Consider the following 13208-nt stretch of genomic DNA (forward strand, 5'->3'; position numbering starts at 1 on the left):
CCCACCACCACAAACGGATCAATGGCAGTGAAAACTGGCCAACCAAACGCACGAGTGGGAAGAGCTGCGGGCTCTTGGGAGTACATACACTACTTTGGCCTTACCACGTCCACAGTAGGGCTGCCCGGGTACAAACTCTACTGCGTTGACCCAGTCTTCAATGCATGGCACCGACACAGTGTGTTGGGACTTTTCCACTTCAGTCACAGTTGTGCTCTGCTCTGCAGCTGTGCTCACTTCAGGACACGAGACCTGGTTCAACACTGGGACAGACGAAGCCACAGAAGTCCTTCCATCAAGCACCAGCTCCTGGTCCTTTATGTGCTCATATCTATCCAGTAAAAACACAGGCGATGAGAGCATGCAACCCGGCAGTCTTGGAAAAAAGGAGGGGAAGCGGAATTATAGGATGTGAAGTGAGGAGAACACAAAAATATATACATGATTAGAAGATCGGCAAGCATGAAACAATGAAATAGAAAAGGGAACATCAGGAAAAGACGCGATGATGCATAGGAGCAAACGCATGAAGATCAGCCCCCCCCCCCCCCAAATCAGCAAGCGCTCAAATAGGAGCCCTTCACCAAGGATTGGGGATTCTACATCAAAGATGTCCCAGGTGAGCATCAACTCTACAACAGACGAAAGGGCACCTCGAGGGCAGCAAATACACAACACATCTATACACACACACACACACATCTATACACACACATACACACACACACACATCTATACACACACACACATCTATACACACACACACATCTATACACACACACACACATCTATACACACACACACACACACACATCTATATACATACATATATATACACACACACACACACACACACACACACACACACACACATATATATATATCAGCTTCCTTCTGATGTATGGGTGTAGGTATGCAATAGTTCTTGTTCAGCATATTTTCACCACAGATTCCACGAGGGCTGCCCTTAAGGAAACTAAGCTGCAATAGTCATTTTTGCTGAATACTTCACTAACAAATGGTACTGCAAATCTCATGAAAAGTAGGTGCGATGGAAGAGCGCACACAAAGGGGAAATTAGGTTTCCTCATCACATCATCCCACAACATTGACAACCTATAGAAATGACAATTACAATGTTCTTGCAATCAAAGAAATCAGAAACAGACATATGGCGCTCGAAAGAACATCTTCAAGTCCGTGATTTAATAATGGAGTTAGCTAAATCACTCCCTCCAGCTAAACCAAATGGTCACTCCAATCATTTTAAATTTATAAACTAGTACTCTTTCCAGGCCCACCATCTCTCATATGATTCCTTGCAGCTTCAGGGAGAACCATGCAAGGCTAGTTTTCAAGCTTTTCTATTCTTCATGCCATTAGCATACGCTTCAGACATGAAGCATTGGCAATATGTCGGCCTTATAAATAAAAATGCCTTGTGGGTCACAGATTAGTTTAGACACTCAGTAAGTCAACATACACGTACTGTCTCATCTATGCACTCATGATTCTGACTCATTCTTGCAGTCACCCTCTCACACAAAGGTAATAAAAGCACATAGTAGAAAAAAAGAAAAGATGCTGCCGTCTGAGCACATTGGGCTTCTGGTTGCAATAATGAAACTAAACACAGAAACCGGTGTCTGTCTTGGAGTATTGTAAATAGACTATTGTGGTCTTAAACTTCCAGCATGGCCAACACATTTAGAACCACATGTTTAGCCATCTTGGAGTGGTAAAACAATGATATACTAAGGTATAATGGTCTCCTTGTTTAGAGGAAGTGGCCATGTGAGATGTGCTTCTCATCTCAAAGTCCCCTGTTGGTTCACACTAGATTGGTGTTCCGTATTAGTATCAGAGGTCAGCAGTCCTGGAAGCCATGTAAGATGGACAACACAGAACTTGTGAACTTTACCCACAGTCTTAATCCTCTAAGTACATAGATTTCAGGGAGGGAGAGAGAGACGTATTACAAGGTGATACGGCAGACGAAAGAAGCCTCCTTATATAGAGATACTAGTTTTGTGCAATAGAAAAAGACCCTACCTTTCCCAAGTCAGACACAAACATTCTTGTAAGTCCCAGTCAGGATGCGATGCTGCTAGTGACTTCAATCATAAGGGACACAGGCTAGACCTATACCAAGGAGATCCAGTAACCAGTCTCCCCAAAGGAGAACAGGGAAAAAGTCCAGTTCCTCTAGGATAGAATCATGCGGCCCTCCAACCAGTTCCAGGCAAAAGTCACAATAGCAACCCTCACTCAAAAAAGAATGAAGTATCTTTCAGCACGCAACGCTCATGCTGCCAAAATAAAAATATGGAGTACCTCTAGTGAGCTTGCAAGATTGTCAACACTGAAGTAACAAGCATTGGCAAAGCCAGCTTAAGCTTTCGAATAAGTTTGTAATTCATAGCAGCAGAGTTTAAGTGTATAGTGTTAACACCTTCCATGGTTTATAGAATTGTTTATTGAAACACTTGCTATCATATTAACATCTTGCATGCTTACAGTAAATTCAAATGCAGAAAGAACAATTGATGGACAGAAGGCAGAACAATGTCATACATTCACCCCAGTACAGAGATCTGGGCCTAAATCCATCTTTTTTTGCTCACCATGCCATTCGTTTGGACCCAGCCATATGCAAATCAGTCTTGACCCTGCGCCCACTGAGAACACTCCAGCCCAAACTGACAGGCCATGTCCTCCCTGAACCCAGAATACAAGCAGCCCAGGGAGGACCTGGCTTGGCAGTTTGGGCTGGACTATTACCATGAGGCACACTGTCAAGACTGATTTGCATATGGCCAGATCCGAACTGGGGTGGCATGGTGAGCAAAAGAATGATAGATCTCTTGACAGGAGTGAATGTTTTGTTGAATTGTTCTACATTCCGTCCATCAATTGTGTGTCTTTTACAGTAAATTCAAAACACTGCCATTAGATCAGTCAACAGTCAACCACGAAGGCCGCTGAGTAGGAGTCTCTCAAAGAGCTCCCGGTTTGAGGATTACCACACTGGTAGTTATCCCCGTAAAAAACGCACCATCGGTCCTCCTCCCTCCTACCCTGGGGGCCTGTCGACTCACCCCTTCCGAAGCATACCTCGGAAGCTGATTCTGACACTCGACCCACCTGCTGGATCGTCTGCCGCTGTTTCCACGGTCTGCACCCCCCACCGGCTGGAGACCGTCATGACACGGCCAGTCTGCTGCAGGAAGGTGGACATCCACTGCAGCGAACCCTTGGTGCTGCTACCTGACTGCGGCCCTCCGATCCTGTTGCCCGCCTGCTTCCAGAGGAGCGAGGTCCCCTAGTACCATGGGGTGACCCTGGTTGATGGCACCTCTGTGCGGTGGACCGTTTTGCCTGGTGGATGGCGACGAGCCCCAAATGCCTGCGGACGATCCGCGTCCCTGGAGACCTGCCTGAAGTTCCGGAGGCTAGCACTTGGTCGGTGGGTACTCTCACCTCTGCCCCCGGAGGACTGTTGTCTCGCAGGGTGGGCCCTGGTTATCAACGCCACTTGGGGTCTGGCACCATCTTGCAGCCTCTTCGCCGCAGCACTTGCAGCCTCTTCACCGCAGCACCTCCAGCCTCTGTGCCTGCCTGCCTCAGAGAGGCTTGAGGCCTGGGTGCCAGTGGAGGACCCGGACGCCACATTCTGCGACTCCCGGTGTACCGACCTGAGGATCACCTTCACCTGCTACAGACCTGGAGCCCGGCGGCTGGAGTGGGGTCGGTGAGTCCTTCCCCTCTGCCATCAGATTGACGTTTGCCTAGTGCCGGAGGGGGAGGCGGGGCTCTGCAGCTTGTGTCCTGATGCTGAGTGCAGCCCCCACCCTTTCGCCTCGGACCTGCCCGCAGTCCATCGACCCGTCCGGTGAGTCTTCTTGCCAATCTACTTGCCTCCTCGAAAACATGCAAGCTGGGCTGCTCCCAATAAATTCTGTCTGGACACATGTTCAATTTGAGATAGTGTCTCATGTAAATCCTCCCTATGCTCGGCCTGTCTTTAATATGGCAGCCGCGCTCGAGACATAGGATAATGTTGCCTTAGCCTGAACATGGACTGTTCATAAAACTACTTTTTCCCCATCATTTCATCTGATTTATACCGATCCCCAATTAACACCGTTAACATTCAGGATACGTGTCGACACTTCGTGAAAACATGAAGCTTTACCACTAGGTGCCTGCACAGATGCCCAGACACTCACTATTGTTTTTCCACATTCACTGGGGGCAAGCTGGAGGACGAGGGGATAGACGCTGCTTCGATAGAATTATGATGTTGCCCCCTGGGCAGAATCCATAATTGTTCGGACTTATCACGGAGCTAGAGTAACGTTTGGTTGATGCCCAGTGGAGCTATCATATGTAACTAGAGAGAAGCTTGACTCTGGGTCACCCCACTTGGTTGGCACCCACCCAACTGGATTTCAGACTGTGTTTTCTTACTCATCTACCCATTATGTTCCCTTCCCCCCCTCCATCGTTCTTGTTCCTATGTTTATTGAATGCACCGTAACGCTGCAACATGTCTTAATCCTCATGTTAAGCACTCTGAACCTCCGGGCCTAGCCTGGACTTCCTAGTCTCCTCGCCATGTCTCCTACCCCCTCCCCCTTCTTCCCTCCTTCATTCTTTGCTTACCTCCCCTATTCCTTTCCTCTCTCCCCTACCTGCTTCGTTTATCCTTGTGCCTATGCTCCGCTCAATCTCCCTCCCATTCACCCTTTTTACATTATCCCCTTACCCTCTACAGGCCATGAACTAACGGATGCAACTCGTAATTGAAGTACCTTCTGTAACAATGGGTAACTTATAACCTATGTAACCCTACCAGCTGGACTCCATAAAATGGCCCCCTTAAGTATGCCCTTGTCCAAAGCACTCCTACTCCCCTTGTTGGGGGATGGATCCAGCATTTTTGCCCTGGAGTCTGAGTCCCTTCTGAGAGAGTCCACAGTGACAAGGGAGTCTCACATAGTAGAGGACTAGGATTGTTCCCCTTACCTCTGGTAACGGTCTCCTACCCGCCGGAAGTCGGACACTGTTCACGCTGGGGTTTCTACCCACCCCCCCCTCCTATTCCCTCCTTCATTCTTCTAAGCGTGCCCGTGACCAAGGCCCTTGTTATAAAGAAGTACGGGAGTCCATTAGTTCATGTAAGATACTTCTTTAATGGTAGCTTAGTTCCATCACAGGTGGTCAGGATAACAGGAAGAAGTTAGATAGTACAAGGATAGCCCCACCAGGAGCAAGCTCCATTCAGCTCAGCCCGAGTACACCAACTGCCAAACTCCTCTAGAGAGGCACCCAGGCATTCCATGATGTCATGCAACATTCCAACTCCAACAGAGCTGTGCAGTAGAGAAAAGCTAACAAGTAATCTACAACACATCCTCTTCCCTTAGGGAACAAAAGAAGTAAAGTAAGATACCCAATAAACCTTAGGCAAGAAGGTGCAGCAATGAAGTGCACCTATCCTCGGGTGTAATGCACGAGGTAACACAAAACGACTGGCATGAACAGACCTATGTTAAAGATCACAAACAACATCACTACACGCCCCATCCCCCTCCCTTAGGGAAAACAATGCATGGCACAGATGAAAAACACAATGCAACAAGAAAGGCGAACACCCACCCATCCTCCCCAAAAGTGGGTACACCCAGGGGAAACACCCTGTAACCAGGTGGATGTAAATACAGACCCTTGGAAGAAAAGAACATCTCCAAAAACAACAACAAGGATTAGGCTAGAAGGCATGCTGACTCTTAAGATCCACCAGGAGTAACAAAGAGATCTAAACACAAAACTGCACACTCAAAGTCCTCCAAACATGAAACCCTTGGCCACGAGTTCCATGGAGGCGGACTTCGACTGGAACACAGTGTCAACTAGAAAAGAAGACCCATTGATAGCGCTGGAAATTAGTCAAGCACGCCAAAAACACAGAGTACTAACCCTTGAAAAAAAAAAACCTCCCCTAAATAGGGTACACCATAGGGTACACAGACTCAAGAAAACTAGAAGACTAAAATAGAGGCATTGCCTACCCCCACAACCTCCCCAAAGAAATGGGTACACTCTACGTACACAGACAACAACTTAGAGACATTGACAACCTACAAACGCAACCTGAACCACAACCCCTAACTAGTTGACACCTAGAAGGGTACACAGGATACTAACCCCGGAACACCGAAAACTAGATTAGAGGCACAGACTACCCCCACAACCTCCCCGAATAAATGTATATAGACCGAGAAACTACTGACATCAACTACCAGCACAACCTCCCCCAAGAGACAGATACACTGCATGTTAAACACTACGCAAAATAATACGACTACACCTAGGTAGGGTACACCCACAGAGCAGTCACCCTAAAAACTGACATGAGGCATTGACTACCACCCAAAGACAACCTAAGATACACCACAGAGTACTGATCTTGGAAAATAGCTCATAGGCATTGACTACCCAGAAACAACACCACCTCCCCTACGTAGGGTGCTTGCCTAGCGAACTAGTACAGGACATTGACCAGCCAGCAATGACAAAACACCACAGTACACCACAAGTGTACACAACGAGAAAGACACACAACTTGCCTTTAGTAGAATACAGCAGAAGGTACATAGAATAAGGCTAAGCAACAACAGACTTCCCCATGACAGGGTAGAGCAAAAGAAATACATTAGCCAAAAAACTTTAACCTCCAATCAACACAGTGTTGAGAAATGAATTGATACATTGAGTTCCCCATGGCTCTCACAAGCCAATACAAGCAGTGCTGTGAGAGAAGGCAAGGAGAAATACTAGGCACCGGTGATCGGTCTATCACCCGAGAACTCCACACAAGACCTTCCACAGCTGCCAGCATGCCGTGTAGAACAGTCGAGTCCCTTTCTTTCCCTGAATTCCGCCGTTGAAATTAATGTTCAAAGCTCCATCACCCACTTGTTCACAAGATCCATCACCTTACGTAAATTGCGGAAAGTACTCCCCTTACTGTGCCGCTCTACTCTTTGACCACTTGTGAATCAGGCCAACCGGGTGATTTTGCCCACGAAACTTTATCGGCAACACGATTAGCAAAAAAAACACACCTCGAACAGTCGGCAGATGAGCGTTGTCACGGCAATGATAAACAAAGATGGCCGCCCCCATTTGAGACGTGCCTACGTAACAGCGTACTTGGAACGACTGTCGGCAGAGCCAGGACGCAAACACGAAGAACTCAGGATGTTCCACCAACTCACGTGAAGATTCTACGACGTCACCACAATAAGGGAGCAGGTCAAGGGCAGCGGAGCTCCTCCGAAGCAACTGTCACACGTAGCAGGCCACACGCAGCAGGTAGGGCGAATGCGTGCGTTGCTTGGTGAAAGTCGTCTGAAGCAATCAGTGTCCCCCATAAAGCACTGCCCTGCCGCTACTCCAAACACCAGAACAGTTCCACAAGATCGCCGCAGCTGTCGCTAAATCCGCACCGCTACCCCTTGGACATAGCCTGGACGTAGCTATGTAATCACTGTCGGTCACTGCCCAGACTTCGTAGAAAACGCTGACAACAACACTTCCCATTCCACATAGATAAACAAACCGTTGCTGAAGAGACTGTATCAGACGTCTTCTAGAAGACAGCAAGATGACAGCAGGCTCACCATAGACACACACACAGACAGACCAATACAGAGCGTCTGCAAAGTAACTAGGCGAGCTTGAGGGTAGCTGGGCACCGTTGAAAACTCCAGATGACAGCAGACAGATGGGTGACAGTAGACTAAACGCCCAGGCTGCAGGCTGTCCAGATGGTACAGGACACTGGTGGGGCTGACCAGGGCGTTACTTTTGTGTTTCAATTGACGTCTTGAAAGTCCTTAAAATCCTTAGTTCCTTTTCTTTTGGTTCCTTAGTTCCTAGAAGTCCTTACTCCTTAGTGCACACGTCATTCCTTAAGATCGTCGCCAAAATGTTATAAAGAAGTACGAGAGTCCATTAGTTCATGTAAGATACTTCTTTAATGGTAGCTTAGTTCCATCACAGGTGGTCAGGATAACAGGAAGAAGTTAGATAGTACAAGGATAGCCCCACCAGGAGCAAGCTCCATTCAGCTCAGCCTGAGTACACCAACTGCCAAACTCCTCTAGAGAGGCACCCAGGCATTCCATGATGTCATGCAACATTCCAACTCCAACAGAGCTGTGCAGTAGAGAAAAGCTAACAAGTAATCTACAACAGCCCTCCTCTCCCCTTGTTGGGGAGGGATCCAGCATCTATGCCCTGGAGTCTCAGCAACCCCGCTGAGAGAGTCCACTGCGACAAGGGAATCACAAAATGGAAGACTGGGAATTACCCCTTTAACGCAGGTAGCAGTCTCCCACCTAGCCGGACATCGGACAGTTACTTCCTCGTCTCCTCGCTGTGTCTCCTACACCCTCCTCTTACTCTTCCCTCCTTTCATTCTTGGCTTGCCTCCCCTTTTCCTTTCCTCTCTCCTGAATCTCTCTCCCCCTGCCTGCTTGGTTTTTCCTTGTGCCTGTTCTCCGCTTAATCTCCCTCCCCTTTGCCCTTTTACATTACCCCCTTACCATTCTACATGCCATGAATCAACGGATGTAACTTGTAATTGATGTTCCTTCTGTAACAATGTGTAACATGTAACCTATGCAACTCATGTAAAGCGCTCCGATACCTCTGGGGCTAGCCAGCGCTATATAAAACTCAAGTAAATAAAAAATAAAACAATAAAAGCTTACTGTCTGTAAATTCGACCAGATCTCAGAGGTATGGCACAGGCTGCACTAGCTCCCTGACATCTAACTTATTCAGTGGGTAATTCACAAGGCACTTTTGGGATTTGTGCAGTTAGCCGTTAGATCTCACATCTGAAAATATAAAAAAAACACGCTCCATGCGATCTTCTTCCAAAAATCTCCGTTCCCCAGTGAATTAGCGTGAAACCCATTGACTAACGTAGTCTATCTTGAATTCTTATGCTCTTTGCCTGTAGAGGATGAGCTAGTATTTCTCTTGTTTGTTCCTTTCTCTTTTTGTACTGCTCTTTTAAAGCAACAATGTCTATTGGCTAACATTGCAGTTTATAAATACTACTATTCACTCAAAGCCAATAGTACTCACTTATCAGACCTGCAAGCTTTGTTAATGCCTTTCTTTGCTGCTGTACAGCACTGACAAAAGATTAGGAGCAACATGGCAAAAAAAAAAAAACAATAGATGTTGTGGTCACCTCATTTTGTAGGTGTGCGCATGAGTGTTGACGTAGGAGCACACAAGCACCACCACTATTGTTCCCTAAAAGTGAGCCGGGGGGGGGGGGGGGGGGGGGGGGGGGGTAAACAAGAAAAAAGCAAGCCATGGAATAAGAACCAAGCGAGTGAGCTGTAAAGCCAGCCAATGGAAACAATAAGCAGGCAGTAATTTCACTGTAAACTCAATCAATGTTTTGAAGCAAGTCGGCTTATGATACCTTGTTGGCGAGACCTAAACATAGGTCGGTCCAGAACTCTATCAAAAGCGTTGGAGTACAATTTTCCATGGTATGCAAACAGTGTCTGCTTCTGTCGGCCCACTGCTGAGAGTCAGCAGAGGCAAAAGTGAAAAATAAAATGATAAACCATTATTTTGTCAATTAGAGCCAGTCGAGTCCTAGGGCAGGGCCATTAGGCAAGACAGCAGCAGGGAGGAGGAGTGAGGAGTGATGGGCACTAAGTGGGCATACCGGTTTGGCCAGCTGTCTTAGGATGGCCAAACCGACACGCGCAATTAGATTTCTGCAACATAAGCTGTGTTGCACAGTCGGGTGGAGAATATGTACAGGCTTCCTGTCCCAGAGCGAGCATCAAACCGGCCCGCTCAGACCAATCACATCGCTTCTCATTGGGTAATAGTATTACCAGCAGGACAGCAGCCTCTGGGAACCTGTGCAGTGTGCACCAGCCCGTGGACTGCCAGGACTCTGGACAGGAGCAGATGGTTTTGTTATTTCCCAGTGCCCTTTTTTGTTATTTCCCCTGCGCTGCCACTTGTCATTTAGAGGACCTGCCACTGTATGAAGAGAAGGTGGAACTTTGCACTGAATGCACACGTAGGGAAGAAAAGTGGTCCCTGTTTGAGATGTAACCTTACAAAAACTGCTACAGCAGCCACTCCTATCCCCAAACCACCGGACAACGCACAACGGTGGGAACCATATTTAGTGAAGATTAAATAACATTTGTATAAGAAAATGTTCATTCGTCACCATAGCATATGAAGCCTTCATGCTACACAACAGTTTCATAGAGCAAGTAACAATACTTCTAAAAGATGGCTGTAGCAAGTCCTCATTACACTTCTTTGCCTTTCCAGAGACTAAAGCCCAATCAACCCTGGCAAAGTCAGAATAGTCAATTTGTGCCAGATGTTTTGTGCATGAATGTGCTCCAGGTTCCATCTTTAGCTTGTACCATTCAGGATTGATTATAACCGTATATTAAAACAAAAAGATCAGCCTGAAACATAAAATAGGTTTGACTGGCCCTAGTCTGTACAGCACATTTTTTCCTCTTCTGCATTAGTATGTTAACATCGAAAATTTCGGAGCACTACAGAAAGGGACTGAATAACTACCAAAACTGACCACAACCCTAAACTCATCCATAATAACCGTTTGATACTGCTGCATTGCCCTGCAGGCAGCCGGCTATCCTGCACTCTCACTGAGAAGAGCACAAGCCCTTACAGAGAATTCATCCCGTAAGCAGAAGCACTTGCAAGTGAAAGAGATACCAAGTCTCCAAAGAACAACATGCCACCAACATTAAAGACTTTCCAGACTTGCATCCCCCAAAGAAGGAAACACAATAGTAGACATCTGATCAATGAACTAAGGGCATACAGGCAGGCGGCCAGTGGAACCAAGAAACCCTTAACAATGGCTAACTGGGGGCATGGCCTGGGAGCCAAACATGGCAGACGTAACTCCGTAGAGCTCCGGAGTTCGTTCCCTCTAAGGGCCTAAATCCTTCAGAATCTTTGAGCCAGAGTAGAGTGATTCCGGGTTGTGGAGCCTATCGCGACCCGGCGGAGGGTCTTTGGTTGCCGCGGCGTGCCTCTTGCCCTGTGAGCGGCATCCAGTCCGGCGGGGCACTTGAGGCCGCAGCTGTGGTGGGCCCACGGACAAAGGGGCGGCCGCCTATCCTGCCTTCCGCGGAGCCTGCGACAGAGGTGAGGCCCCGCGAGACGACCGGTGGGAGAACGAGGCATCAGGGAAAGCTCCGGATGCGAAACCATAGCCGGCGCCCCTCCCCCACTCATTGCGGCCCAGAGCGGCCTGACGCAGCACCTGGGACCCCGTGTCTGGGTATAAGTGAGCCTAGTCACCTGTCGCCAGATCTCCCGAGGCTTCTCCGGGAGCAACGTTATTTTTACTAAGAACTCTTGACTTTTAACTTGCCGCCTACCTGCACTGCCTCACAGCGCCTCTGATCCGGCGCCCTGATCCTCCCTGGCTGCCCTCTCTCCTGCACGCGACCAGACCGCCTCCGCTGATCGCCCCCTCCTCGCCTGACTCTCGGAGGGGGACGGGCGGCTCCTCCATCTTGGGCGGGTCTGGCCTTGGCGCTGCAGCTCTTTGGCTCCTCCCCCTGCCACGCCCCTTTGACCCTCCTTCCTCATGTGTCGTCCCCATATAACAGCTGTCTTCCGGCGGCGCAGCGGACGGGCGCAGCGGGCGCGACGGAGGCGCGCCGAAGTTAAGCCCGTCTGCGCCCGTCCGCGACGGGCCGGGACCAGGGGCCACACACCCTGCTCCTCACTTGGTCTATTCCTCCGCTCAACTTATAGCACTATCTGCCTCTCCTTCTCCCCCCCTTTTTCCCTTACATCATCTACACTCACTTGGTATTCTTTCCTCTCCTTTACCTTACTCGATACCAACCTCTTTCAATTCTTCCTTTTGTCCCACTACATTATCTCCGGTTTCTCGTCCCCCCCCCTGTTCCCACTGTGGCTTCTGCCTACTTACTTAATACCCGGTCTGCAGTCAAACATCAGACAGCACTCTTTAATCTTTTGACCACTGACTCTCCTGACTTTTTATTTCTGACTGAAACCTGGTTCTCTGCCGACTCTCTCCCTGATCTTTTAGCCATCCTCCCCGACACCTACTATGCCCTCAGAGCTGATTGCTCGGATGGTAGGGCCGGTGGAGGGGTGGCGATGATCGTCTGGTCGGCACTTAAATTTCAACTCCTTCCTCACTCCCTCATATCCAACGTGGACTACCTTGTGGCCCGTTCCCTTAATCTCCCCTCTCCTCTTACTGTTGTTCTTGTTTACCGTCCCCCCCCAATCGATGCCTTCTTTCGTAGCTTCTATTCAGGATCTTCTAGCCACCTTGGTGGTTAACAACTCCTCCGTTCTATTTCTCGGAGATTTCAACTTCTGGCCAGGAGATCCAAAGGAAGATCTCCCTTCCAAAGACTTTTCTGCCACTCTCCACTGCTTGAATCTCACTTCCTATGTCACAGCCTCTACCCACGTTCAAGGTCATATCCTTGACCAAATCTGGTCTTCTCGCCCCCTTGCCTCACCTCCCTCTATCTCCCCTTGTGTTTGGTCGGATCACCATATTATTCCTTTTCTATTCACTTGGGTGTTGTTGACAAGCCCTCTTTTCCCAAAAATCTCCTCGCCCGTAACTGGAATCAGACCGACCTTGATTCTCTTTCACTTTCTTTGGTTTCCTCCGCTCCTGATCTTACCAACCTCCCCCTTGAGTCCCAGGCCAACGCCATCAGTACATGGCTTTCCTCTTCGTGCGATCGAGTGGCCCCGCTAAAAAAGATCAAGGCGGTTCGCCCTTACGATGCGCACAAATGGTTTTCTCCAGAGCTTAAAGCTTTAAAACTCGACCTCAGGCGGTCGGAACGTCTCTGGAGAAGTCAGTACTCTCCCTCTTTACGCGCTAAATATAAATCACTCCTCACTGATTACAAACAAGCTATCCTTGTGGCCAAAACCTCCTATTTCACTGAGAGAGTAGCTCTCTCTGCAAACAAATCCCGTGAAATCTTTTCCCTGGTTCACAATCTTGCCACCTCTGATCGTTCTTCCCTCGGTTTGGTCCCCTCTCAGTCCCTCTGTTTGTCACTCAATGACTTTTTTATAGACAAGATCGT

General features: G+C 48.4%; 1 protein-coding gene across 2 annotated transcripts in view; it reads right to left on the reverse strand.

Annotated features, from left to right (window-relative positions):
• The window catches only part of MKRN1 (makorin ring finger protein 1), a 114151-nt gene that overhangs the window by 73597 nt on the left and 27346 nt on the right, over positions 1-13208 (reverse strand). The window contains exon 3 of one of the 2 annotated variants that reach the window (XM_085651913.1): positions 105-331. In XM_085651913.1, the coding sequence (XP_085508039.1) occupies positions 105-331 (227 nt within the window). Of the gene's footprint in view, positions 1-104; positions 377-13208 lie in introns of both variants that reach the window. The other variant, XM_085651911.1, reaches the window with a different exon arrangement.

This window comes from Triturus cristatus, chromosome 4_1, assembly GCF_964204655.1.
Source record: "Triturus cristatus chromosome 4_1, aTriCri1.1, whole genome shotgun sequence".
Taxonomy (NCBI): Eukaryota; Metazoa; Chordata; class Amphibia; order Caudata; family Salamandridae; genus Triturus; species Triturus cristatus.